The sequence below is a fragment of the Lonchura striata genome, chromosome 1 (genome assembly GCF_050655825.1).
Source record: "Lonchura striata isolate lonStrDom1 chromosome 1, ASM5065582v1, whole genome shotgun sequence".
Taxonomy (NCBI): Eukaryota; Metazoa; Chordata; class Aves; order Passeriformes; family Estrildidae; genus Lonchura; species Lonchura striata.
In genome coordinates, this window is record NC_140703.1 from 6132689 (window position 1) to 6160369 (window position 27681).

Here is a 27681-nt window from a genome sequence, read left to right on the forward strand (position 1 = left end):
CCAGGCTGAACATGCTCAGCTTTCCCAGTCTCTGGGAAAAAGACAGGCAGCAGCTCTCAGAGCCTCTGTGTGGTCTCCCCTGGACTTGGCAGGTCTATGTCTTTGTGAGGACTCCAGAGCTGAAAGGAGCAGTGCAGGTGGGGCCTCACCAGCAAAGGGACCAGATCCCCTCCCTGGAGCTGCTGACACACTGTAAGATCAGCCCAAGATGCATTTGGCCTTTTACACACTATTTTAAGAGACAATATGGGCTATTACCTTGGGCATGAGCTGAGATCAGACAAAAATTCCCCTTTCATAGACTGGTAATAGCAAAAGAACAATGTTCAGTGTCAACTGCTTGTTACACTCTAGCACAGCCATGAATTCAGCAGAGCTGGTCCAACCTTGTAGTATGGAAAATCACAGGATATTCATTAGTATATCCCTATTTGCAAGAATGGAGCCTTGTTTGAAATAACTCTCTCCCTCCTCTGTGTTAGGGGGATTTCAGTCTGCAGCTATGTTTTGATCTAAAACTTGATAATCAAAAACACTGCTTGGAAAAAGCTCTGCAGGAACTGACTTCCTTCAGTTCATTCTCAAAGGTGGATTCCAGTGACATGCCACAAGTAGTTATAAGTGGTTTGGGCAGAGCTTCTCTTGCTATTAATTTCCAGAGAATTCACTGGAAACACAACCTTCATGTCAACTAGCAGAACACAGAGATACAAATCAATCCTACTAGGGGTGACGAAAAGGGGAAGCAACCAACACGTCAGGTTTACCTTCCTCAGCAGGAGACTCCAAAATTCCATTGGCCATGCCTGAAAAGGGCAAAGGGTAAGTTTGGCTTTCACCTTGGAGAACAGCATTGTCAGGCTGTGCAAGTCAGTCAGCGCTGATTAATCACTCCCATGGTACACAGGACAGACCCAGCCCAAAAACAACAGGTTAAACCCTCCTTTGTTAGTAGAAGGGCCCACATGAACTTTTCAGCACTGTGAGCTGTTTCTCAAGCACTTTGCACCTCCAGTAGTAGAAGTCTGGGGGTTCTGACAAGAATAATCACAGAGTGGTTTAACATTAAAGTTCATCTCATTCCAACTTCCCTGCCATGGTGCAGGGACACCTTCCACTAAACCCAGTTGCTGGCTTGGAACACTTCCAAGGATGAGGCAGCAAGAGCTTCTTTGGGCAGCCTGTGCCAGGATCTCACCACCCTCACAAGGAATAGCTTCTCCCAATATCCAATCTAAATCTTTTCTCTATTAGGTTTATTGCCTATTTATAGAAGTTATTTGGCCCCTTGTCCTATTACTAAGCACTCTGTATAGAAAGTCACTTTTTTATGAAGCTCCCTTTTAAGTACTGAAAGGGGCTGGAAGGATTTATTCACCTGAGGACCAGGGATGCAATCCAGCATTTTCTGTTCTAGGCAGCAACAAAACCCAAAGCAATCTGCTGTAAAGGGCAATAGGGCATGTGCTTTCTGTATCTGCTCAGTGGAGGTCCACAGATGGAGGCTGCCTCAGCTCCTTGTACACTCTCAGGCAAAACCCCAACTTTAAAGCACAAAGATTTGCTTAAACTATCCTGGCTACCCCATGCAGGGAGCATGCAGATGATAGAACAGAATTATTAAGGTTGGAAAAGATTTTTAGGATCAAGTCCAACCCTTAACCTACCTCTTCCAGGTCTACTTCCAGAGATGGCGATTTCGGTGTGAGTCTGCTTTTGTAGAGACGAACCATTTTTTCCCCATAGGAAAAAGGCACAACTCCAGTCATACAAACTTCTGCTGTAATACTAGCAACAAACCCTGCAACACTGAAGGGACCAAAGCAGCCCACTATTTTTGCCCAATTTTATTTCTAGAAATTTGTACAAAAATTGATACTCTGTAATACAATAATCTATCAAATATGACAGATGAACATTCGTCTTTAGAGGCAAGATTCCAGGAATATGAAGTACCATCCTCTTACATGGAAGAAAGGCACATTTTAGAGCTCAAGATACACTCAACTGAATGGTTGAAAAGGCAGGTCAGACATGCAAGTAGTGCAGTGTTTCAGGTTTATACATAAACAAGTTGTACTCTCAAGAAATCTCACCACAAGCAGTGTTAACATCCACATAAACATTTTATAAATACTTTTTAAAAGTAGCTCACTTTAGATCCTAAGTATACAAAGGCTACTCCTTTACATTCACTGGATGGAGTAATTAGAAGCCATCTTCAGGCCAGAAGTTACTTCTAGATTTCTCCAAATGCTTCTGGGATCCAAAGCACTTGTATCAATAGCCCCACTGCATTTTCTCCCCAAAGTCTACCCTAAAGGGCTGCAACACCAGGGCTATACAACTGCACCATCCCACTGCTCCTAGAGCTTATCTTTTGAGTTTTGTGGCCATGAAGAAGTCCTGTATTTCCAGCTACAAGCCTCTGTGCAAGCAGCACCTGGGATATACCTGCTTCTAAACTGGTATTTTAAATACAGTGGTGAATTTACAGCCACAAAATCATCCACTACACTATGGATCAAGCTTCACCTGACTCTCCTTGCACCATCCAGCATAGATGCCACACCAGGGGGAGTGGCAGCCCAACTATACTTCCAAAAAGGGCTTTTCCAAAGCAGAAATACCCTTATACTACATAAGCATGTCTCAACAGGCCTCTTGTGCAACACACCTGTAAAACTGCTTTGCTGCTCAAATCAACCTGCTGCTTTTTAGGTTGAAAACCAGATGAATCCTACTCTCCCAAAATTGTTTGTGCTAGTGGGCACAGTAGTTGTAGGAATTTTTCTAATCCATTGTTAGTGATCCAACAGCATTATACAGCAGATTATAAAGGCAATAATTTAACCAAATCCTCACAGCAATAGGGAGTTGTGCTTTTTTTTTGTATAAAAAGATGTTTGTAATGGGATTTCTCTAAAGCAAAGCCTTTATTATTTTTAAAGTGGTTTAGCAATACTTTAAACACTTGCTTTGAAGAATACATACACCCACACATGCTTTCAAGTACACAGTGACAACTTTGACTCCTGGAAACGATGTGTTGGTTCTGAGAGAAGGAGGTGCCTTCAGTTGACTTCCAAGACCTCAGTCTCTGGCAGGCCAAATCTGCTCTTGTATTTGTCAAAGAGTTTGATCAGGGAGTCCACATACATGCTATGGTAGAAGTCCACATCCTTCTGGGATGGATTATCAATTTTGGGGATGGTGATGGGTTCTCCAACTGGTAAAAAAGGGACAAATCCATGTTAGATTAAATGCTCCTACAACCTAAGGTATTTGTTCTCTATGGACAGAGCTATGGTAGTTCAGCACATCCATTCTGGCACAGCACAGTTTGCCATTATAGCAGAGGTTTGCCCAATTCCTCACAGTTTTATCAGGCTCTGAAGCACAGCTGTCCCACAACAAGGACACACAGCACTTCTCAGCAATACCAGATGTACTTTAGCTACACAAATGTGTCTACTGTTCAAGGTGGCTAGGAAATCCCCCTTCTGTTTATGGCAGAGTGATAAATGCCTCCTCAATTACCATGAGCCATGAGTCAGTTCTTAGGTATTCCCCTATACACACCACAAAAGCAAAGCTGACCTTTTTCTCCTTCCTCCCTCTTGCAGCCTTGCTGCTTTGGGTTAGAAGACTCAAATGCCAGCTTTAGGGTTGGCTTTAAATATTCAACTGTCAGACATGCATCCCACTGGGATATGAGGGGCCAGAGGGTTGCTTCTGACTTTAGCTATCCAAGGCCAAAGAAAGTAGAGCTACAGCCTTTTCCCTCAAAAAAGAGCTCGCTTGTAAAATTACCAGGAAGCAGAACATTGAAGATTTGTAACCTTTGGAAACTCTTCTAGCTCATTCTCAGTTTTGCTGGAAAGTTTTTATATAGAAGGGAAAGCTATCTTTTAGTCAAGACTCCAAGACCAAACTACAGCAGGTGTACAGCATAGACTCAAGTATTCTACTACCTAGAGAGGCACACAGCATGTTCATACTAAAATCTTACCAACAGTAGTGATGGGCTTGGAGTAAGGTAACAACCCCCAGGTGTTGGAGGAGAAGAGGCCACGGCCGTGAAAGATGCACGGAGCAAAGCCAATGTGCTTCTGGAACTTCTTCTGAACCCATCTTCCCCAGGAACCCTCTTCAAAGATCACCTGCTTGTACACTTCATTTTCCCCAAAGGAGTAGACAGGAACCAAGTCCGCTCTAGAAAGACAGAAAGATTCAGGACCCCACCCCTGGACTGCAGCTCATACAACAGCCCCACACGTGCTGGTACCATTGCCCAGAGCTTTTTTTGCAGCACAAGGTACTGACAAAAGCCAGCCAGACTTGGCATGACATAACAGACTTTGAAGGCATACAAGAATTTTACTGGCAATGGGCCTGTGGAACATTGTGCAGTCAGGTATTGGACATGCTTCCATATACACTCAACTCCTATTTTTGATGGCCATCTCCTTTCAGACACATGGGGACCAGGGGGACTGCACAGGGCCTCACCCCATACTGACACTGCCTCTTCTTGCCATGGAAACCTCCTGCTGTCCCAGGGATTCCCCTACCCCTGTACCTTGCTCAGGGGTAGAAGCCAAAGGATGCCCATGTCTGATGCTCTGCACAAACACCCACACAACACAGCAAAACTGCAGAAAAGAAAATCCCCTTAAGGTATCAGCTGCTTCAGGGAACAGAATCACAGAATAGTTTGGGCTGGAGGGTGTAGGAGTCCAGGGCATCCCTCTGGCTGCCCTGGCAGGTCTGGGACCCTGGCAGAGGTCAGGAACTCCCCTGTACAGAGGCCCCAGAGACACTGGCTGTGATCTCTGTCCATGGAAAAGAGTTTTCAATCTTACAGGATGAATTACGAGCTCTGAGTGTTTGATATAAGTAATAATTAAGTGTGGCACGTGTGTAAAAGCAAAATTTTAGGATTTTAGATAAGGGGTCCAAAGGGGACAAGATGGAGGAAACTGGGTGTGTCTTGTCCTTCTTGTCCTCCATGTTTCACTGTGGTTTTGGCATTTTTCTGTTGGTTCAGGCTGGGGACACACTGTCCAACGTAGGTGACAGATATTGGCACGTTATTGTAAATCCAGCCCAGGGAGTTTCTGGTATTTAATGTTTGTCACATCCCACTGAGGGCAGAGCCCCACACGCTGCCCTGCAGGACAGAGCTGGGCAGGGCAGCAGAACATGTGAGAGATAAACAGAACAAACAACCTGGAAACCAGCACAGAGGAATTATGACTTCTTTGACAGTAGGGCTGAAAGACAGACTTTCCACAATCTCAGAATCATCAATACCTCAGATTCTGACAGGAGGGCACCTTTAAAGGCCATCTAGTCCTATACCCGTGCATTGGACAGGGACCACTTCACTCAGACCAAGTTGTTCAAACAAAAGCACCTTCCCCATGGCAGCAGTGCTGCTCCAGCACTGAGGCTGCCCCTTACCCATGCCGCAGAGCCAGTTTCACAAATCCTTTCCGGTTCTTCAGCGTCACGGAGTTCTTCCCTGGGGTGCAGTTCAGGGACTCTGCTGCCCCTCCCACCACGATGATGATGGCATTGCCACTGCCATTCTTGGACAAGATGTAGTCTATGCTGTCACGGTTCACAGGACAGATGCCTGGATTAAGGAGACAGACACAAGGGTCACGTTACAGAATCGACTGGTGACTTCAGGATCTTCTCATACTTACAGCACAGAGTTTATGCCTCAATTGCAAGTTGAGCTGTGCAGCCTCCCTCTGGTCAGAGCAGGTAATATTAGCAGGCAACCTATTCCTCAACTAAACAAGCAGTTCACAGACCTGGCAGCACTAGACTTGGTCAAAAGCCACCAGGAAACTCAGACAACGGGAAAGCTGGACAGGACAGAATACACATCCAACCAATATGAGTAATGCAATTTAAGTTCTCTGTTTATTCGAGAGAAGATGGCAGTTTTTACACACTTCTACATAGTTTACAGTTTACAATGGCACTCTGGTTGGCAAGATAACATTGTTCACCTTTGCCTTAAGGTGGTCAGGCTTTTCACACTGCAGCTTTATTCTAATTCACACCCAGATAGCTCATTACTTTGTAGTTACCTTAACATAATTTCTAACTGCGCCACAACTAATTTCTTACTGCATCAAAGGCTTCCAGGCCCCACCAAGGCCACTTATCAGGGGCCCAGTCTGAGGGGTAGCTAGTTCTCACTCTAGATATAAATCATGCCCTCTCTCTCTCAGAAATTCTGTAACAGGTCATAAACTCCATAAACATCAACTCTCAAAAATTTTCCTTTATCAAAAGACTTCAGCAAGGATTTTCTATATCTAGTGATATCAAAGGCATTGGTGTCAGACATCCTCCCTCCATGTAAACTTTACAGTAGGATTTGGTTTACCTTTAGAAAGGAAGAAAGCAGTTGTGTTATTTTGATGGATGAGAGTCTGATATTGACCAATTCCTCAGCAAATTTAGGTAGTAGAATAGATGTGGAATAGATTTAGCAATATAAAAAGAATAAATGGACAAACCTTTAAGACAGACCTGAAATAATATGAAGCTCTTGCAATTTATGGGACAGAGTGTTTATATAAATCCATACTCTGAAAAAAAAGTGTGAAGCTCTTTCTCTCTACTCCACACTGGAAAGAGCAGGACCCCCCTTCACCTTTAGGAAGCAATCTCTGCCCTAAAGCACCAGGCCCCACTCCAGGGAAATAAAAACCCAAAGACACCACTTTTAATTTCCTCTGTATTGCTTTAAAAATGTAAAGAAATTTGATTGTCTGCTCTTTAAACTCTTGCCTTTATCCTACAATGGGTATCCAAGCTTGCTCCTGCCTCAGTTTTTTGGCCAGAATAAGCCAAGGAGAAATGGGGTGCCATCACTTACAATCCATTAACACAACACATCTGATCTGAGTATTTCAGGTCATCGCCCTATTACACTCATGGTATTAATTGCTTGAAACAAGAACTAAATGATGAACAGGCCCTGGGGACTTAGACAGGACAAGTCTGCCAGCCTTGATGTCTATCTGGGCATCAGGGTCATCACCTATCCCAGCTCCAGATAAGAAGACAGTAGACCACACTTGAGACAGATCAGCTGGAATTGAGGATGAAGAATTAGTTTCTTTCCGCACAACTACATCTCTCTGATTGTTTTTCCTCTGAAAGGCTCAGGCTGTACTCACTGCTCCAACTTTCAACTTTTCCCATTCTCCACACCAAGGCTCATGCTGGCTACGCAGGCCTAGTAACATTTATGTTCAGCTCTTTCACACTTGTTACCAGGAGATTACTGCTGCTCACAGCACCAAATAGTTCCTTCAGAAAGTGCAATGAGACATGGAGACAAGTGGCAATAGATAAATTCTGCTCTTCAGCACATTCACACAGTATATAGGGTTTTCTGGTCATGCCCTCATGCCTTACAGGATCCCTGCTGAGCCTTAACCTCTAATAGTCTACAAAATTAAGAACTGGTACTAGCTGTAAACCAACTATGTGTATTGGTACAGCATTAGGATTTGTTATAATTCCACCTGGAAGTGGTTCATCCACAGAAAAAAAGGATTGAGGGAATTACCAGCACTTTCCAAGTGATGTTAAGGCCTTTATATCAGCATCTTTAGGTTCTAGTATGGGAAAGTTAAGACAAATTATGGCTTCCAGAAGGTTAACTTCATGACACCTTGCTTAGATCCTAGGAATCAAAGCAGCACAATTTTCCTCTGGTTTAAACACAATGCTCAGGGATAGCCAAGACAGCAATGATGTGGCTAATGCCTACTCCCACATTCCTTCCAAAAAGGAGAAAGCAGCTCTGGCTGGCCACAAGACTTGTCTGCCAGTCATACTGATAGATTGAAGATGTTGTTTTTTTTTTAATACAAAAAGGTTGCATGGAAACTTAAGTAACAGAACTAAATTTACAGATGTGACAGACTGGAAAGCAAATCCCAACTTCTCATGTACTGCTCTCCTGGGAATTCCCACATTATGGACTTCACACAGCAACTAACATCAGCATAGGAAGATAAAAACCAGCTTGAGATACTGCCCTTTCTAAATAGAGACAAACACCTCTCCACCAGATCCAGTTAGTTTTTCTCTCCCTCAATTAAGACAATAAGCTGAGAAATAGTCAAATCTAACAAGTCAGAGTCAGGTACAGCTACTCCTATTGTTTCCCAGCATTGGTGCTTATTAAGATATCTGTTTTAAAGTCATTTATTGATGAATCAGTTCCAGAAACAGCAAACAGATTACTGGATTGTTCCATTCAGTCTTTAAGAGTTACTCCCTCACCTTTATCTAATTGACAGGCTGAAAAGGAAGCTCTGGCCATGTAAGAACACTTTATTGCCATGTTAAACATTGTTTCCCCTGCCCAGTCATAACTTACAAGCCCTCCAGCATTAAAATCCTGGACTCCATTAAAAAAGACCTATGAATATAATTGAGCACACTTACATGACTGCACAACCCCTGGGATCCATCTACAGGAATATATTCAAGGAAAGGGGTCCTTGAACAGCTGGCATTGTGCAATATTTCAGACTCTGTACCCCTGGCAGGCACCAAGTAGTGTGATTTGAGGGGAGACAGCATCCACCACCACCACAAAACACAGATGTGTGACAAGGGATGTGGCAGTGAGCCCAGGAGCTGAGCTGGCTATGGTTACTCAGTATTTTCAGTCAGTGCAACTTCTTCCTGTACCTTCACACAATACCTAGGACAACTTGGTTGCATGTCTCCACCTTCCACAATTACAGTTGTCACAATTACAGATATCTTTACTATGGTTTTGGACAAGAGTATCCTAGAGTTAAGGATGAACACAGAGGAACAGCAGGCTCTGCAGCCCAAACTAGTCATATTCACAGAATGGTTTAGGGTTGGAAGTGACCTTAAAGATCATCCAGTTCCAACTCTGTGCCAGGGACAGGGACACCTACCACTAGACAGGACTTCTCACATTTTTTCACAGCTTCCTGTTGATAACTATGTGAAAGCAATGTCTGGGTGATGCTATCAGCAGGAAGTGGCTACTTGAGCTTCCAACACAGCTTTTCACTTGACAGAGGTGAAAACAGCTCAGAGCCAAGCACATAAGCAGAAATGGCACAGTGTGATTGTGCTTACCACCAGACATTAAGTAGTCCCTCAATATGGGCATCCTGAAGTTCCCAGCCAGGGTAGCAAGGTATGGTCGGATCCCAGGGAATTTCTGGCCGACACCCGTGGCCTCTGTGCTGAAGTTGCAAAAGGCACCCAAGCCCATAATGCCATGTGGATGGTACCCAAAAATGTAATTCCTGGTGGTCAGCAGATTGTGGGTTTTAACCAGCTAGGAAAGAAAAAAAAAAAAGCTCAATTGAGAGATGGATATTTTCAGATAGTAAATAAAAGTGAGAGAAGAAAAAAAAAAAAACAAAAAAAAAGAAACCAAAAAACTAATCCCCCAGTTCTTATCTCTCTTCCCATCAGGGAGAACAGCCTAAGAGCTCTTGTATAGGCTCACCTGGATTTCAGAGGCTCTGGTAGGAGCAGCCATTTAGACTTCAGTTTCCCAAGCAGAGGGAGCAGGATAAACAGGCTGATTGTGAATATAAAAAGCTGGCCAGCCAGGTAGGAACAGGGCATGGATTGCTGCAGCCTGAGCCTTTTGCTTCTCTACTCCTTCCTAAGGCATTCTGACACACCTCTTGCCCAAACCAATGAAGTTCTTCAGTCCTGTAGCCACAGCCACCTCCTCCCAGCCCTCTCTCACCACATCAATGCCTCCCAGTATGAGGGGGAAAGAACACAAACACCACAGCATCTGTCTCATAGCAGAAGCAAGTTCACCTAATGCCTGAAAAAAAGAGGCAAGCCTTTAATGGGCCTGTTGGCCACCTTCCAAGTGGGAAAACGTGCAGAAGGGTGGTAAACACTGGAAATTATCCCTCCTTTTAAGAGGTTCTGCCCTAGCCTACATGCTAAAGGGTCAACAAGACACCTCAAGCCATCTCTGATTCCTACAGGGCATGCACTAGGAGTTATGATCACATTGTTTTCAGGCTGTTCAATATTCCTAACCATTTGCTCCTCTGTTTGCAGAGCATGGATTCTCCACGGCTGTCTTAGCTAGCACAGAACAACTACTGCCAGAGGGGGCTTTTTTAATGCTGTAGGTAGCAGCAGCATCCCATGTGTCTGAGCATCTTCCCCAGGCAGTACACATGCAGTCTGAGGAAGCACACAGGACAAAACACAGCAGGGCTGCTGCATCAGCCTACAAAAATAGTGATCAAATTTATTTTTTTTTCATATGTTAGAATAGTTGGTGTTGGAAGAGACCTTAAGGATCATCCACCAGGTTGCTCCAAGCCCTGTCCCTCCTGGCCTTGAACGCTTCCAGGCATGGGGCAGCCACAACTTCTCTGGGCAGCCTGTGCCAGGACCTCACTGCTCTGAGTCTATAACCTCTTCCTAGTATCTAATCTAAACATTTCTTCTTTTCAGGCTGCAACAGTGCCACTTTTTGACAACTGCAACACCTCAGCAGCTCTCAGACCTCCAAGCTGAAGCTCTGGCACCCCATCCCTCAAACTGTATATGCAAAGGCCACTCTCCATCAGCTCCCACTGGAAAAAAAAAAAAAACAAACTAAGATTTCCAAGATGTCACACCAGCATTACACACTCCACTGCCTTGGACAAGGAGTGTTTTGGCACTGTTCAAGTTCATTCTGTTGGATCATGCCACAGGGAGTTGAGGTACCATTGCAACACACTAAAGCAGCATGCCCAGAAACTTGATTCCCTTCTCCCTGTTCCCAGCCTTGCCCCCAGATGAAGCTACAGGTCCTGTGCTATTTAAAACAGTGGCTGTGATACAAGCATGATACAGCAGCAGGTTCTGCAAGTTGACTGGCCCTCTTCATCATTTCCTCTGGCTTTGAGGTCATGTAGAACTCCAGGAAGAGGGCACAGAGGCTTGTGGTTGCAACAGCTCTGCAGAGCCCCATTGCCTTTATGACACCAAGTCATCCTTTCATCCCCTTTCCCTTCTTTCCCAATTAATAGATGACTTTGCTTTCACTTCCCAGGATTAAAGGGCTGTCCCCTTGATCAATTACAAGAAACAGGGATCACAGACTAAAGACCAAAAACCTGTCTCCAGGAAAAAAGTAGTGATATGGTAAGCAACCCCTCAATTCTTGCTCAGTTGTAAAGGGACTTCTGTAACAGGCTATCCAGGGCAGTGATGGACTCCACATCCCTGGAAGGAGTTAAAAACTTTGTGGATGGGGCACCTGGGTTAGTGGTGGCCTTGGCACTTCTAGCAGAATGGTTGGACTTGATGATCTCAGGGGACTTCTCCAACCTAAACAATATTCTGATTTTTTTAGATACAGAAACATGGCTTAGCTGCATAAGCAGCAGACACTCCTTCCTTAAAGCTCCAAGGTAGTGATTTCCAAGCTCATCTCTCCCCTGCACCAAGCACAGCTCCTTTAATAGGAAAGACAGCTGGAAGAAGGTTTGTCCTTCTCATTCTGGAGCACAAGGCATGTGCATGTTGAGCTTGGCAGAGCCACACGTATGGAAGACAGGCTGTTCTCCTGCTCTAGCCCCTCCACCACACACAGTGACACCCAGATCCCATTGCTTGGACACCTCATAGAGCCCCAGCCAGGATGCAGCCTTACTGCTGTGGCTGCTTTCCAAGAGCTCCTGTTATGGAGCCACAGGGCTGGCAATACCCATGCTAATCAATCACCCACACCACTGCAGGAGTGGGCAAGGGGTTTGCAGGGATCCAACTAAACAAAGGCAAGGAGAAGGGCTGAGATTTAGCCTCATATTCATACGTGTGTGCTTTTCCCCTTTTTGCCCCACGCAGGCTGCCACTGCCCTCTACACCTGCCCCACAACACAGGCTCACAGAAGGTGAACACGGAGGCTGCAGGTGAGGGTCAGTCTGTTCTCCTAGGTAAGAAGTGACAGGACAAGAGGACACAGCCTCAAGCAGCACCAAGGGAGGTTCAGTTTACATATGAGGAAAAATTACCCAAAAGGCACTGGAATAGTTGGACTCAATCTTCAAGGTCTTTTCCAACCTTGGTGATTCTATGTGTTCTTCCACCCAAGTCAAGCCAGGGAACCTAAGACCAACAGACAGGGTTGGGCACTTCTCTGCAAGCAGAGGTCTTGAATCTGCAAATGCACAAACTCAGCCCACGGAGGGTATGGCCTGCCAATACCTTCATCTCTCCCTAAATTTAATCCAGAAGCAGGAATTTCTGAAGTTGTGTAAATCATGTATTTCTAGACTCAAACAAGAGTGAAGATAGTGAAGAGCACAAGATGGGACTTTGGAACTAGAATGCATTTAAAGGTCCCTTCCAGCCTGAACTATCCTATGATTCCATGCCTCTCTTCAGGAAGTTGATCATTCTTTGAACCCCTCCCCTTGAAAAGCAAATAGTGTTATCAGGTTGCCCCAAGGAATTGCTGTAGCTGTCACTGAACAACACCACTGCAAGTCTGTTGTGAACATCCAGCTGTTTTTTCCTTTTGCCTCCAAGGTCTTCTGCATTCCCACAAAGCTCTTTGGAGCCTCAATGCTCCCACGATGAGGCAGAGTCAGCACATCCCTGCTGCATCTCACCTGGACAATCAGTACTGGGAGTGAAGCTGAACCTTCACCCCACTGCACTAACACACCTGTTCCCAGCTGCTGTTAGAAACCAAACGTGTTTCTCTGGGAGCAAAGTCCATCCACCCATTTCATAATAACAGATTTCTTTACACAGAACTAAGCCAGCCTACAGAAGCAGTAAGCCAGTACAATAGTGTAAAGAAAATTAGTGTTAATATTTGAGTGCCAGCTAAAGAACCATATTGCCAATTTTAATTTTAGGAACAGTGGCACATTCAGTACTGGAGAGTGAGGACTGTAGAACCACTGCTGCTCAGTACCAGGAGCCAAAGAGCAGGAAAAAAATCAGTTGTCTGGGTGGGAGCTGAGTAGCACTGGCTATGGAAGAATTTAGAGAGCACAAAACCAGAGCTCATCCTGCAGGATCCAAGCAGCAGGTCTCATGGGCATGCAAGCTAGCAAATCAACTCAAGAACTGCACTTAACCACATCACACCCAGCAACACGATGGAAGAAATTATCTCACCTTCCCAGCAGTGTAAGCCAGGACCTGAAGACACCTCACCAGGCTCCCGGTATTATATAAGTCACAAATTCACAGAATGGCTTGGGTTGGAAGGGACATTAAAGCTCAGCTTGTTCTAACTCCCTGTCATGAGCTGGAATGCCATTCAGTGCACTAGGTTAGGACAGAGCAATCTAACCCTTCTATTTCCATTCTGTAAATCATGTACAAAAATTAAGGAGGAGCTTTGCCAGGTAGCTAGCCAAGACACGGAACACAAGACAAATTGAGGGGAAAAAAAAGACACTTTTGGCAGCAATTCCTGCCCACTCTCCCACTGCAGTGAGCAGGTCTCCCTGCACACACCTGAAGTGCTCACAGGCTGACAGAGGTAAGTCAAAAGTCTGAAGCCCTGAAGTCCTACTGCACATGGAGATATCCAGATGCTCAGGTGACAGCTTCTTTACCTAAACAAAGCCTTGAGATCATGGCACTTCCAGCAGGACATCCTCACACCAGCATGTGCTTAGGAGGCTGCTGGGATCAACAGCATGAGATTGAGATGGTGTCTGCTCCAGTCCAGCCACATGCACACACCTGCAGGGTCTTGGGCTTCACCTCTCACTTCAGGTCCAGGACTCTGGTCACTGGAACATTCCTCAGCTGCTTCATGTGCTGCTTAGCTTAAAGCACTATTTACAAGGCCAGCCATTATCCAGCAGACAACTTTGAGCTTCTAGTGCCCTAAAATAGCTTCATTATTGTCAGAGCAGCTACATGAAGTCCCAGGGAATGTAGCCAACTCAGTTCATGCTGAGTAACTGAGCCAGATTCAGGCTGCTTTCCAAACCCACCTGGTATTACAAAACATGACCTCATATCTCCAGGTATGGGTACAATAGTCCTGGTGTTTCAGGCTGGGAGGCACTGCTGACTAGTGAGACCAGCCTAATCAGCACAAACATTGGAGCAGAGCTTGATTCTCATGCAGCTGCTCTAATACAGCAAGCCAAATAGGAAGAAATTCTTGTTTATGAGAGTAGCGAGGCCCTGGCACAGATTGTCCAAAGAAGCTGTAGCTGCCCCAAACCTGGAAGTATTCAAGGCCTGGCTACACAGCTTGGTTGAAGCAACCTGGTCTAATGAAAGATGTCCCTAATCATGGCAGAGGGGAGGAATGAAATGAGCTTTAACGTCCCTTCCATCCACACTATGACTTTAATACATATGAATTTAATTCTATGAATTAAATCTGAGCTGATAGCCCAAAACAGCTGGTACCTGTGCAGATATGGATGCAGCTACCACAGCTCTATATGCAGACTTTGCTGGAGGCAAGTTCAGCATTACATGTACCACCAGTGTGACTGTCACTGGTGTGATCTGTCCTTGCAGTGCTCAGCAGACACATGGCACAGGATGAGATGCAGCAGAGGACTGTCCTGACAAACCATAAGCCTGGGACACAAACCAAGTCCTACTGAGCCATTATGCAGATCAGAATCCAGTAAAAAGGATTTTGCAGAGAGAACATTTAAACAAGTGATCCTCTGTAGACCCATCTCCCTCTTGTGCAAGAAGAGGTAATTAATTTAACCCAGAAGTTCCCATGCTCTTAGCAAACCCAAAGCATTCTGGCTCTTGGTACCATTCTCAATATCCAGAGATATTATTCTTTGTTCATGCTGATGCATTGTTCATGCATCAGTCCTGTAACTGAAAAACAATTCTAGCACCTCTACCCTGAGATCTCTGCAGCAACTTTTACCAACCCTGCTGCCAGCTGGCTGTTCCCCCAAAACACGTGCAAGAGTAATCTCCCAGCTGTCAGCCCTCCTGTTCTGCCCTTTGCATGTGAAATACCACTGGACTCCATAAACCTTGCACAACTCCTCCCCCTCAGCAGCAAAGGAATCAAACCCATAAGGAGTTCTGACAGATATGTGAACTAGCAAGAATTTATTTTAAAACTGCTGCAAAGCTTAATTTATCTACTTCATCTCATCTCTAAACCTACCTAAACAACCCAGCTCTTTGACAAACTTTTAATATCCACAGTGAATCTGACCTGCAGGGCATATTTCCATGAAGACAAGGATAAATGTGCATCAAAGGAATGATAGAACAGCAGAATCAGCGCTAAGTCCCCTGCATAACAGAGCCCATTTCACCAATATCCAAGGCAGCATTGTTTAGTGCATCACTAAGGACTTGGTACTAGAACACAACACATCTGAGACCCATCTTCAACAGCAGAGCCTGCCCAGTTCTGTGTCAGCCATGAGACCCAGGCTGACTTCCAGTCTGTGCAGGCACAGTGAAGTTTTCCATGTACACTTAGACTTGCCAAGAATTACCTGTTAACAACAGCAAGTTTCATGGTGAACTTGGCAGTGCTGGGTTAATGGTCAGACTTTCTCTTAAAGGTCTTTTCCAACCTAAATGGTTCTGTGCTTCTCAGAGTACAACAAAAGGCTTGTTCACCAGCAGCACGCTCAGGCACCTTGAGAGTTCAAGTGACTTTGCAAAGGAAGAATCCAGTCTAAGCTGCTTTGGTATCCTGCTGCTCCTTTCTGAGGCTGGACTGTCTTGGGGATAGGTAGCTCAAAAGCTGTATCAAGGTCCCTCCCTCACACTCAAGCTGAGTAAAACTTGCCAACAACCTTACATAATACTCCTTTCAGCTGTGTGCCCTTCCAAAGAGGATCGAGTTCCCTCCTAGCCAAATTTGACCCCTGCTCCCTTCCAAGTTATCCAGCTAATTCTGAGGTCCCAGAGCAGCCTGGCAGCCCTGTCCCCTCTCTGGAGTATGTCTGAACCAGTAGGAAAAATACAAGTATGTGGTGAGCAAGTTACAAGCTGGAGAACTGAAGCTATTCCCACTGCTGGAAAATCCACTTCTCCAAAGCAAATAGATTTGAAGACAAAGTTTACTGCTCCTTGTGAAGTGCTATTACTTTTGGTGCACAAAGGTCCCAGATATTCTTGCCCAATACACCCCAGAGCAAAAGTTACTGGAAAACAGGCAAAAACTGAGCCAGATTTTATGATTTATGAGAGGGGAACAGTGTTAGGGGTCAGGCAGTACATAGGACTGCTGCAGCACAGAAGAGAATCACAGAGTGATTTGCACTGGAAGGAACCTTAAAGATCATCCAATTCCAATTCCTTCCCGTGGGCAGGGACACTTTCCATTAAACCAGGCAGCTCCAAGCCCTATCCAGCTTGGCTTTGAGCACTTTGAGGGATGAGGCATCTACCACTTGTTTGGACAACCTATGCCAGTGTCTCCAGAAGCTGGAGAGATGAACAAGGATTGCAGACTGCCTCCAGGAATCTGGTAAAACTACTAGAGACAGCAGGTTCTGGCAATCACATTGCCACCATTGGTAATACATTTCAGATTTTCTAACCACAGCTACCACAAGTAGAAGTATGGCAATAGTAACTGAGCCGCGTCCTGCTTACAGTTCAATGTCAAGAGATAGACTACTGCCAGTACAAGACACTAAAGCAGTTAAACCCCAGCATATCAGACTTAAACTTTTACTTACTCTTATTGGAAAATAATCCCTGAAGTACCTCCATATAGCCCAGTTTCTCACCCACTGGGATCTTCTTCCCCCTGTTGAAAAAAAAATTAATCATGTCTTTAAAGTTGTTTTCACATGGCTGTCCATCTAAAAGCCTAAAGGACTCCAGTGTTTGCTGCCTCACTAGAGGAATCAACACTTTCATTCCTCCAAGTGGGAAACCTGCATCATTTTCTGAAATCAGTGCACACTCTGGAATACAAGGGACTTCAAGCAAATTAAGGCTTGACTGCAAATTCATGGTAGACAACTCTACAATTCAAACTAGAAACGCTCCAGTTCAACCTTTGGGAAAGGCCAAAATCCTGGATGGTTTCAGGCATCTTGAAGCAATGGAGAACTGAGCTCATCTGGCTATAAAAGTAGTTGCCAAAGCTTGTTACCACTGCTGGTTCCCAGAGCTGGTTTGTACAGGTTTGGTTTGGTTTTTTTTTTTTCCCTAAAACAAAGTCATCTGCTTAATTTGTAGCAACTCTGACTCCATAGAGGAGCTGTTCCTTGATAATCACATCCTAATCTGAACCTTGCAAGAGCTGGAGAGGACAGAAAGCTCTTGAATCTTTAGATCTTTCTGAACTACAGAAAGAACCTATGCCTTATAAATATGTTAATAAAAGCCAGCAATGGCATAATAGTAGTGAATGTTAATGTTGTATTGCCCTCAGCATCAATGAAACCTGCAGTCACTGTTCACGCCAAGGGCTGACATTTAAATCCTTCACTGAGCAATGCCTTTGGTCAGTGATTCAGCCAAGTCTCACTAAGAAGAGAAGTCCTCCATTACAAGGAAGTGCTTCTTGCTCCAAATATGGAGACAGGAACACTTTAACAATAAGTATCTCTTCTACAATATTTACCTTTCTTTGGTGTATTCCAGTCAAATACCAGCCAGGCTAAGTATAGAGCAGCAATGGCCCAGCAATCTGTGCACAGTATATACATGAGGATTAAAGTGCAAGCAATACCTGGAGAGGTGCAAGAAAGAAGAAAAGAAGGTTGCATCAGGTTTTGGTCTCCATTTAAATCCCTTGCCTTTTGCCTCTTCCATGCTGAAATCTTAGTCTGATGTCATTAATCCTCAAGTAAATTGTACCCCTTATGCAGTGCTGAGGCAGCTTCCTCTAGAGCTTTGAAAAACCTCAACCTCCCCTTAATGGTGCCTCCAAGCATCTCTTACATCTCCAGGTAGGGCAGCTGCTTCATCAGACTGGATGAGCATAAAGATTTCTTGTGGCCCACACCAATGGTTTTTTTTCCCTTCAGTTACACACATCTTCCACAGGTTACACTAGCTCTGCATCAGCCATTCCAGCAGGGTGCCAAGGATCCCACCCAAAAACAACATTGTCATTTTAGCACAAACTGAATTGGGAAGGTAGAGTAACACAGATGCTGAGAGCAGTCATTCTCCAGTTTAATTATTAACAATCCAATGAAGCAGAGCAGCCTGAGGTTTCACATAATCAAAGTACCCAGGGATAAATAGGCTTTATTCTTTTACTGGTCTAACACAAACAATTCTTGCTCATCTCTGATCCCTCCTGGAAGGAGACCAAGCCAAGAAAGAGGAAGGCATTCCTGTTGCAATCACTTGCATCAGTTACCAGCTGCTTCTAAGAAATCTCTGTGAATATTCCCACGAGCAAGCCAAGTAAGACATTTCCAATTGTTTCAGCCTCATTTGCACAGCAGACACTGACACCAGCTAAACATCAGTCAGTTTTTCCATAGCTCTTGAAATTTTCTAGAGCCAGGAAAAGTAATTTATAGTTGAAAATATCAATGCAACTGGTTTACAATATCCTTGTACCCCAGGAACTACACTGCTGCAGTACACATCTAGTAATTAAGTGTTAACTTAGGAAAAAGTTAATATTTTGCATTAGAATTCATCCAAAATTACAGTCAAAACCCCTTTGCTTTAGGCCAAAAGGTGTTACCCATGATAAGGAAAGTGAGAACCCATTGCAGCACAGAGATGACTTGGAGTTGCTTCTCTACTTTGGATTTTAATAGCCAGAACAAATCCTGCAGAGCAGAAAGAATGTTCGACCCCGTGCCTAAAGAAAGAAAAACAAAAGGAAAAAAGTTACATTTGCACACTGAGCAAAGGAAACAATATTCTTCCTTTGAAACAGAAATCATAAAAGGAAGGGTCATCAAATCGAACTTATTTTAGTAAGAGGTTTCAGATAAATGTGTGGTTTGCTTTTAGAGCAAGGCTTGCTAAAAACTGGTATTTTCCACGGAGTTTGGATATACTGGAAGAGGAAGGATTGCCATCTGCCAACATCCAGCTTTTCTCTGAATACTGGAGGGGATTAATGAGTAATCATCAGTACTCACCTGAGCAAGCCTCCTTTAACTTGACCATAAAAATGCAAAGGATGTTCACACATATTCTTAACACATACCCTCACCTCAAACTGCCAGCTCTTCCAAGTGGTGTTTGGTAAGAGGGAACCCCATGAGCTCACAAGAAGATAAAGATCAGCTGCCTCAAACCTGCAAGCAGACACCTGGCTGTGGTCTGAGCTATTCTCATCCACCCTTCAGGAGGCCAGTTGCACAACCCCAGTGCTGCTCAAGGAAAGCTCTGTGCTCCAGCCTTCCTCAGCACAGCCCAAGGGCTGGCTGGATGCCTCAACACACAATCCTCAGGATCCACAGCTCTACGAGTAAGGAAAACTAGCAGCATTCCTAAAGCAGTAAATAAGGAAGGAGCTGAAAGCCACTCTTGTAGAAGCTTAAGATATTCAAGTGGGGAAAAAACCCAGAAGTGGGTAAAACACTGAAAATGCTTTCTATATGAAGAACTGCCCACTGCAGCTTTTGGCAGTATACACAGCCTCCACAAAGAAGCACTTGCAAGTGGGTTTTCCTTCACTTTTCTCATTACTTTATTTGCAAACACCATAATAACTGGCCAAAACACTAATCACTTTATGTGTATTTACATATTTTCTTTTGTAGTTAAGGATCAGCCTGTTATTAGGACTATGAAAGAAGCTATTACATTGAATAGGTTCAGTTCTTGCTGACAAGATATTACCTGCTAGTGGTAATAGCATAACAAGTGTTCACACTCAGTCAAATGAAAGTGATTCAAAATAGCTTCTCTAGGTATAAGCAGGCACTAGGATTTTTGGTAGTTTCTACAAAGATACTCTCACTGGTGCATCTTTAAATATGTAAAGCAACTGTTTCATAGGAATGAGGGTCAATTTATATTAGGCAAGGAAAAGTTTTTTACTATGAGGGTGGTGAAACACTGGCACAGGTTACCCAGAGATGCCTCATCCCTAGCAGCATTCAGGGGGGAGCCACACCAAAGGCTGCAGTCTAAATTTAGAACCTGACCACCCAGTTCAGACCCTTAGTTCTGCTTAGTCCATGTTACATGAACAATCCCAGTAGTGCACTGGGCATTAATTACCCTAAGCAGACCAAGTTTTAGGCTGGGATAGATCATACCACTAAAACTGTGAGTAAACTGAAACCTACAGCACTAATCCAGGTTAAAAGAACAGCTAGACCTGTGGGCAGTTCTTTACAAGATAATATAGTGCAGTATTAAGATTTCATTCCACAAGTAGTTTTGTTTTTGAGGCGAGACTGGGGAATGTCAAAACATCAAAATGAGTTAAATTTCGTCACGTGCATTGATTTGCCACACTAGAGTATCTAAGCAGTGAGATTCAGAAATCCCATGCTGTAAAATCTAGCAGCAAATCCCCAAATTTGGGGTGAGGAATAAACTTCACCTGATTTTTTACAAAGCCAGTTGCTTGTTCAAGGGTAAAAGAAATCTGTGTTTAGAATGGTTTGTATTCAGAGACCTTTAGAGCTCATCTCAATCCAATACCCTGCCATGGGCCGGGATACATTCCACTAGACCAGGTTGCTCAACACTTGCTGAGGGGCCACAGCTCCAAGAACTTGCTATCCCAAAAACCTTACACAATTGCATGTGGACAGACTTATATAGACTTAGGATTACCAGATACAAGTTTAAAGAAAGAATTTAGCAATAGTGGTGTCACTGGACATATGTCTATGTCCTCCAAAGGAAGCCAAAAGTCCTTGAGATTATTTGTGACTTACAATAAAAGCCCAGCCCCATGTAATTTTTTTCTTCTAGTACCTGCATTTACACTACCAAACCCCTTTGGCTTCATAAACCAAACACTCTAGCCTTGGACCAGCTAAATCCCTGTCCTCTTCCCAAAGAGAACAGTTGTTTATCCCTCTAGATGAGAACTTATACTTCAGCATTTTCTGGATGTTTGAACAAATTGTAGGCATTGCCAGCCCTGTAAACAGACCAGTATTGAGTAGCACAAATTAACCTGTCAACTTGTTTTTCAAACCACGTAAAACTCACATTCAACTCCTGCAGACAGAGGAAAGGCAGTGGTTTGCCACACAGCTCTAAGCACCTGCCCTTGGACAAGTGTCTTGGGTCAGTTATTTGCTGAAAGCAAAGATATCCTTCAAAGAGAACAAGATATTCCACACCAGGAATGTCAGGAGTTACCATGGCCTGAAAACTAGCACTTAATTCTCAGTTAAGAAATGAAAGATGCCCAGCAGCAAAGGAAAGGACCATGGGAATAGTCAGTCAAACCTGGCAAGTACATCAGGCCTACCTTTGTACCAACCTGCAGACTCCAGATTAACCCATTTCATCAACCAGGCATTTCCAGATTTTAGTGCCAAGACAATCCTTTCCAGACAGTCCTGAGCTTCCTGTTCATCATGTATGACTGACACTGTGTATTCAACCCCCCAGGCAAGCCTTATCTCCTTTCAGCTTCAGTAGCCAGGAGGCATTTTTGGGAAGACTCTCCATGCTCTGGAGAACCAGGCCAGTTACTAGTGACACAGAGCAGAAGAGCTTTGACAAGTCAACAGAAATGGGGGAAAGGGGGAGCTGGCACTCAGCCACAGAAGAATAAACCCAACACTTGAGTTCAGCCCATTAGAGAAAATACTTCCTCCTAATGGCTCTCTTCTGGGACCACACCAAGCACGTTTCACATATTAAAAACCCAAGGCATTTTCTCTTAACTTTCAGGGAACAGATTATCCTTATAACCTAGTTGAAAAGGGCCCAGTAGACATAACTATAATTTGTATACATTCCTATCAGCCTTTTCCCAAGGAAATATCCTGGATCCTGAAGAAACCCAAATCTCCATCTTCTGCTGCTGAAGGCAGTGGCTCCTGTGCAGGCCACCCAGCACAGCCCTGGAGAATTTTCCAGGGTACCTGTCCCAGAACTGGGAAGCCTGACTGGGGAGCCTTAACTAGACAATCATTAAGATCTTTTTAACCCATTCCATAAGTGCTGGGGTCAGCATTGACAAACCATATCTACACCAGACATTCCTGGTCTCCACACTGCAGCCGATTCCCTGGAGTACTGATGGGAAACTCCCTGCACTAAATAAGCCATGCATGAACTCTCAAGGACTTTCCTTGTCACAAAGGACAGAGTAACTTCTCCAGGAGACCTCCCTGCAGTCATCTGCAGCCTTCCAAGGAAGCTCAGGGACATTAGGCAGCTATCCTGCAACTGGTGATGGGCTCACCATACTTTTATCATTTAGTTCCATTTAACATCAAATGCAGGAGCTGCTACCAAGGAGATCCTGGAATCAGCAAATGGTTTGACCAAGCATTTGACTCCTGCATTATGGACTCAGCACCCAGTGCTCCTCTAGCACAGTTTATTTCAGATAAATGACACAAACATTTATCTAGGCAGGGAACTAGAATCAAAGATCCCAAGAATGGGAGCAAACAAGCACCAGAAAAACCCAACTGACAGGACTTAATTAAACATCAGCAAGAGAAATTAACTGAAAAGAAGTACAAGTGTTTTAACACATAGTTAAAAATACACTGAAACCTTGCTAAAGCCAAGTTTCATCTACCACCTTTTCCAGACAATTAGCATGCTAATTCTTGGTCACGAATGAAATTGCATCACATGGCTTATTTAGAGGAAAACCATATTAGATCCATCAAAGCATAAGCTGCAAATAGACATTTTGAGCTACATATTTTGCAGAGAAGCTGAAACTGGAACAAAGATAAGAAAAACAGACCAGTACTAGAATATTCAGGAGGACTCAGCCCCCCATGCAAGAGCGGGAGCCCACACAGCATGCTGGTGCACCTGTAAAAGCCCTTTAGCAACACTAGTTATTTTATGTCTTAGGTTTACTTGGGTGCCCCAAGCACAAGCATATTCACTATGGAGTAAACAGTTTGTTAAGAAAATAATGAGTAATCAGCACAGAGTAGTTATCCTGCCCTGTATACAGCTTTAGAACAGTTTGCTCCTGTCCCAGAAAGCTACTCAATTACAGATAATCTGCAGTACAGTGTGCCTACACCTGGAGATCAACAATATTTTGAACAGGGACATGCAAATAAAAATTTATATATTCTCTTTTAGAAAGGAGCTGGGATTCTCCAGACCCAGAAAACAAATCTGTCATGATTACTTATGTTAGTTCTGGATTTACTCACAGCACTAAACTCAGCCCTCAGTCTCCACACTCACAACAGTGTGTATGTTAAAGTGATGTAACCACAAGACCCCACTGTCCCAGACCAGCAAACAAGCTTAGATTTAAGTTAGCAAGACTGAAAAGGTCTGGCCAAGAGAAAAAGGAGCCATCCTACAGCTCATCAGTGTGCACAGAGCACATGAGAGCTCTGAAAGAGGGGTTGCATATGAGCAGCCCAGACCTTCACCTCCCAAGCAACTTTGTCAAGAGACAACAACTCACTGCAGCCAGCTGTGATCCTGTTCTCCCAAAACAGGAGCTCCCAAGGCTGCCCACCCCAGAGCAGAACTCGGGTCTGGTAAACATCACATGCAGTGTAAGACTAACTCCAAGGTAAAGATGAGCAAAATAATCTTTTTCATCCCAAACTTCATAGTGATGAAGTAACATTAGAAAAGACATCTCAGCACAGCCTTTCAAGGTCCCAACCACACCAGCATCTTTCCTCATGGGAGAGGGATGAGACAGAGCCCCTTGCTGCTCTGCCAAACACAAGGAGGAGACCTCCTGGGCATCCTATGGCCAAAGTGGGGAGGGTCAAGATGAGTCCACAACCCCTCTTACCCAACCAGGTGTCTCAGAGCATCATCCAACCCCAGGCATTGGTCCAAGGACTGCTCTGATTTTTGCAGTACTGGGTTGATATCAAAGGACATTCCCATGCATACATACTGGGATGAATATGGAAGCAGATGCCTGCACCTATTTTTCTGTTTGTTTTTAAATAGGATCAGATTTAATTCAGCCAAATTTACAAGCACCAGAGCAAAATCAGATGTCAGGAAAACAACAAGACTAAAGGACAATATGAACCATTCAGATGCTCATCCCAAAGTTGGCCCTTTGCACAAGCATGGTACTTGGAAAAAAAATATTCAGGGACATAGAAAGAAAAGAAGCTAGTGAGTTTGTTCTACACATCCTCTGTAGTGGGACAAGTTGTCCAACATGATCAAGCAGTACATAAGGTCTCATGAATGAACCTCTACACCACATCACCTCTGCCAGTTTTGATCTGCAGGGTCCCACACCACTATCTCCATACCCAGTCCAACTCAGAGTTCCTCTGAGAGGCACCTGGATTCAGCTCTGAAGCCAGTCCTGTGCTCTCCTGCCCATGCAGGCCACAGCACTGGCCAGGAGTTGGTAGATGTTGCAGTCACCAAGGCAATAGCCCTTGTCTCCCCAGGCAGAAATAAGTTAATTTAAGTTAAAAAGCAAGATCCCCATGAGGTGCCTCAGAGGAAAACTGACCTGAGGAGAGTTAAGACAGCTTTCCATCACTAATCAGGATTATCTAGAGATGAGGCCAATCACTGTCTCTAAACCACACTCCATTTTGAATTATGCATGTGTCCTAGATCCATCATTAACATGCCAGTGCCAACAAGGTGGCTGCTGAGGTCTCAGGTCAACCCTACATATTTTATAGGTTTCCTGAATTATTTATTCTGTGCACTTAGTTTGCAGTTAACATTCAATATAACAGTTCAGATGCTAATTCAAATAACCTCTCTCAAATGAAAATATAACTTGTCCTCTGTTAGTCATTCAAGCAAGCACAGTTATTTTAAGAAACAGATCTGAAAACAGGAAACACATGCAGGTCTTCTCCCCAGTCAGTTCACAACTGATCCTTCAGATCAATCTAATATCCTGGCTGAGATGAGCACCAGCAGCTCTACACACAGAATTGGACAGGACAGTGCAAAATCAAGACTTCAGAGGTTAATTCACCAGGTTAATGTCCTTTCACCTCTGCTAACGATTTGTTTAATCAATAAAACATTTCACAGGTCTCTTCATCCCAGGAGGTATTAGCAGTTTGCCTTTTGAGGGTAAAAAGCCTTTCACAACACAGAGCAATTACTCAAGGACCCTCCACAAATCACAGGTTAAATCGCTGTCCAAGTGCATTTCCACGCAAAGCCCACCCCGTTTGCAAACCCTGACCTTTCTCTAGACAAGCACCCTTGCAGAAGGGATACAGAACTCTATGTAACAAAACATTAAAACCTGATGATTTTATTCCTACAAGATCCTTTGAGGTGCCTTTACAAGCAGGCAAGGTAGCTTGTGGTTTGGGACTCCCTATACTCTCTCCAAAGCCTTTAAACCAACATGTTCCAGCGTGCAGGGAAGCGTTCAGTGTCTGCAGCAGCAGCTCGGTCCACTTCTCTCAACAAGCCACTTACCAGCACCGAGGGATGCTAAAGCAAACCTGGCAGAACTGGCTACCACGAAACTCCTGCCGAGCACTGAATCTTCACCTCGTCATTATAAAACAGCAAAAATAGTAACACGCTGCCATATTCCCTCTCTCCCCTTGACGAGCGGGTGGGAACACAGTATTATGAAACGGTTGGATTCGCTGAGGAGGCCTTTTCCAAGCTAAATGGAATTCTACGAAAATAAAGTTGAGACCGAACTTTTATCAGCCGGGCAGTGCCGATAAAGACACCACACTTCTCTTCCTACGGTGACAAAAGGAAGCGGGGACGGGGGAGGGGAAGACGCGTTCATAGGCAAGTGCCCCACGCCCACATCTTGCCAAGGTGCAAACTTAACCTTGGCAAAATGCACAAACCCAGAGCCCTAGGAGCCTCCGAGCCGCTAAAAGCGCAAAACCTGCGCAGAGACCTGTAATCCTCCACCCGAGAAAAGCTACAGCTGCCTCCCGCCATTGCACATCGCTCTTCCCCCTCCTCATTCCCCTTGAACAACGTCCCTGCGGCCAAAAAAAAGAAAAGGAGGATTATTCAAAGCTGGCTGTTTCGCTGCTGCTCCCACCGCAGCCCGTGCAGCAGCGGAACGCCGCAGCATCCCCCACCGCGCACCACGGCGCATCCCCACCGCCTCTCCCCCGCGGTACCTCGGAGCACCCCGGAGTAGGCAGCGATGATGGTCTTCATGGTGCTGGGGGGCGGTCAGGGCTCGGGCAGGGCCATGGGACGGACGGGGCAGCAAAACCCGCTCCGCCGCCCCCGCGCCGCGCGGCCGCGCCGTTCCCATATATAGCGCAGCGAGGAGGAGGAGGAGGAGACCGAGGGAGGAGGCGGAGGGCGGGCCCGCTTCGCTTCCCGGGCCCAGCCCTGGGCACAGGGGAAGCTCTTGGTGCAGGTTTAGCACAGACTTTAAGACTCGTCCATTTACAACACCGGGTAACCTTCCACTAGACCAGGTTGCTCCGAGCCGCATCCAACCTAGTCTTGAGCGCTTCCAGGCATCAGGCAGCCACTGCTGCTCTGGGCAACCTGTGCCAGGGCCCCACCACCATCACAGCCAAGAATTTCCTCACAACATCCCATCTAACCCTGCCCCAGTGGGAAGCATTCCCCTTTGGCCTGCCTCTCCTGGTCCCTGTCCAAAGTCCTGCTCCAGTTCTCTTGGAGCCCCTCTGAGATCTCTCCCTGGAGAAAAGATTTCTCCAGGCTCAATACCCCCAGCTGTCCCAGCCTGTCTCCAGAGCAGAGGGGCTCCAGCCCTCAGAGCATCTCCATGGCCTCCTCTGGATGCACTCCAGCAGCTCCATGTCCTTCTGATGTTGGTCACCAGAGCTGGAGGCAGCTCTGCAGGTGGAGTCTCACCCAAGAGGGGCAGAGGGGCAGCATCCCCCCTCCCCTGCTCCCCACACTCTGTGATCAGCCCAGCACACAGGGGCTTCTAGGCTGGCAAAACACATGGCTGGGGAATGTTCAGCTTCTTGTCCACCAGCACCCACTAGTCCTCATTTCCAGGGCTGCTCTCAATCCATTCTCCCCCCTCATTAGTGAGGAGGGGATCATCCCATTCCTCTACTAATTGTTTAAGACACCTTCTTCTTGTTCAAATGCTCTCCCACCCCACTCTTGGCTGATTTTATCTTCGCCAGCTGGCTTTGGGAGTTCTGGGTTCCTGAAAGAATAATAAAATTAAGAGAAAAGGTAGAAAGGAGGAAAATTTAGTAATTTTGATGCATTTTAAAGGAATTTTTAATGAAAATGGAATTAATGAAAACATTAAAACATAACAGAAACTCTAACGGTTTCATTAAGCATCATTTTTGTTAAGATAACCTACAGGTAATGTTTAAACCGCTGACCAAGCCTCATTTTCTTCTAACAACATGTTTAAGGGTCTATTCAACTCATCCACAAGAAACAAGGTGTTATTTAGGTTTGCACCAAGGTTTTAATGTAGCTGCACTTGCCACTTGTGGTTTCTACAGACAGATGGGTCTGTCCCAGCTCCCATGACATTAAACCAGATCCTTTATATCGTGTCTGGGTTAAGTTGGTAAAGGAGGGACTTTTCAATAGCTCTGGACAAAGAATCAGGCCTCTGTCTTTTCCCT

General features: G+C 44.9%; 1 protein-coding gene across 1 annotated transcript; it reads right to left on the bottom strand.

The window, feature by feature from the left end:
• Window positions 1–1832: 1832 nt before the first annotated feature.
• DGAT2 (diacylglycerol O-acyltransferase 2) lies at window positions 1833–26334 on the bottom strand. Its single transcript, XM_021532426.4, has 8 exons — window positions 26221–26334; window positions 18708–18827; window positions 17625–17732; window positions 16729–16799; window positions 9166–9370; window positions 5467–5641; window positions 4013–4215; window positions 1833–3229 (listed from the first exon to the last, which is right to left on the bottom strand). Exons 1-8 carry the CDS (start codon window positions 26258–26260, stop codon window positions 3075–3077), a joined length of 1077 nt encoding a protein of 358 aa, XP_021388101.2. The 5' UTR covers window positions 26261–26334; the 3' UTR covers window positions 1833–3074.
• Between the last annotated feature and the right edge of the window lie 1347 nt (window positions 26335–27681).

Bases quoted from the DNA above. Each gene is read 5' to 3' on its own strand.
- DGAT2 (XM_021532426.4), bottom strand. From the start codon at position 26,260: ATGAAGACCATCATCGCTGCCTACTCCGGGGTGCTCCGAG. The intron at 9,371-16,728 runs GTAAGTAAAAGT...TTTCTTTCCTAG, and splicing joins GGGATTATTTTCCAATAAGA to CTGGTTAAAACCCACAATCT. The intron at 5,642-9,165 runs GTAAGCACAATC...TCCTTAATCCAG, and splicing joins GGACTACTTAATGTCTGGTG to GCATCTGTCCTGTGAACCGT.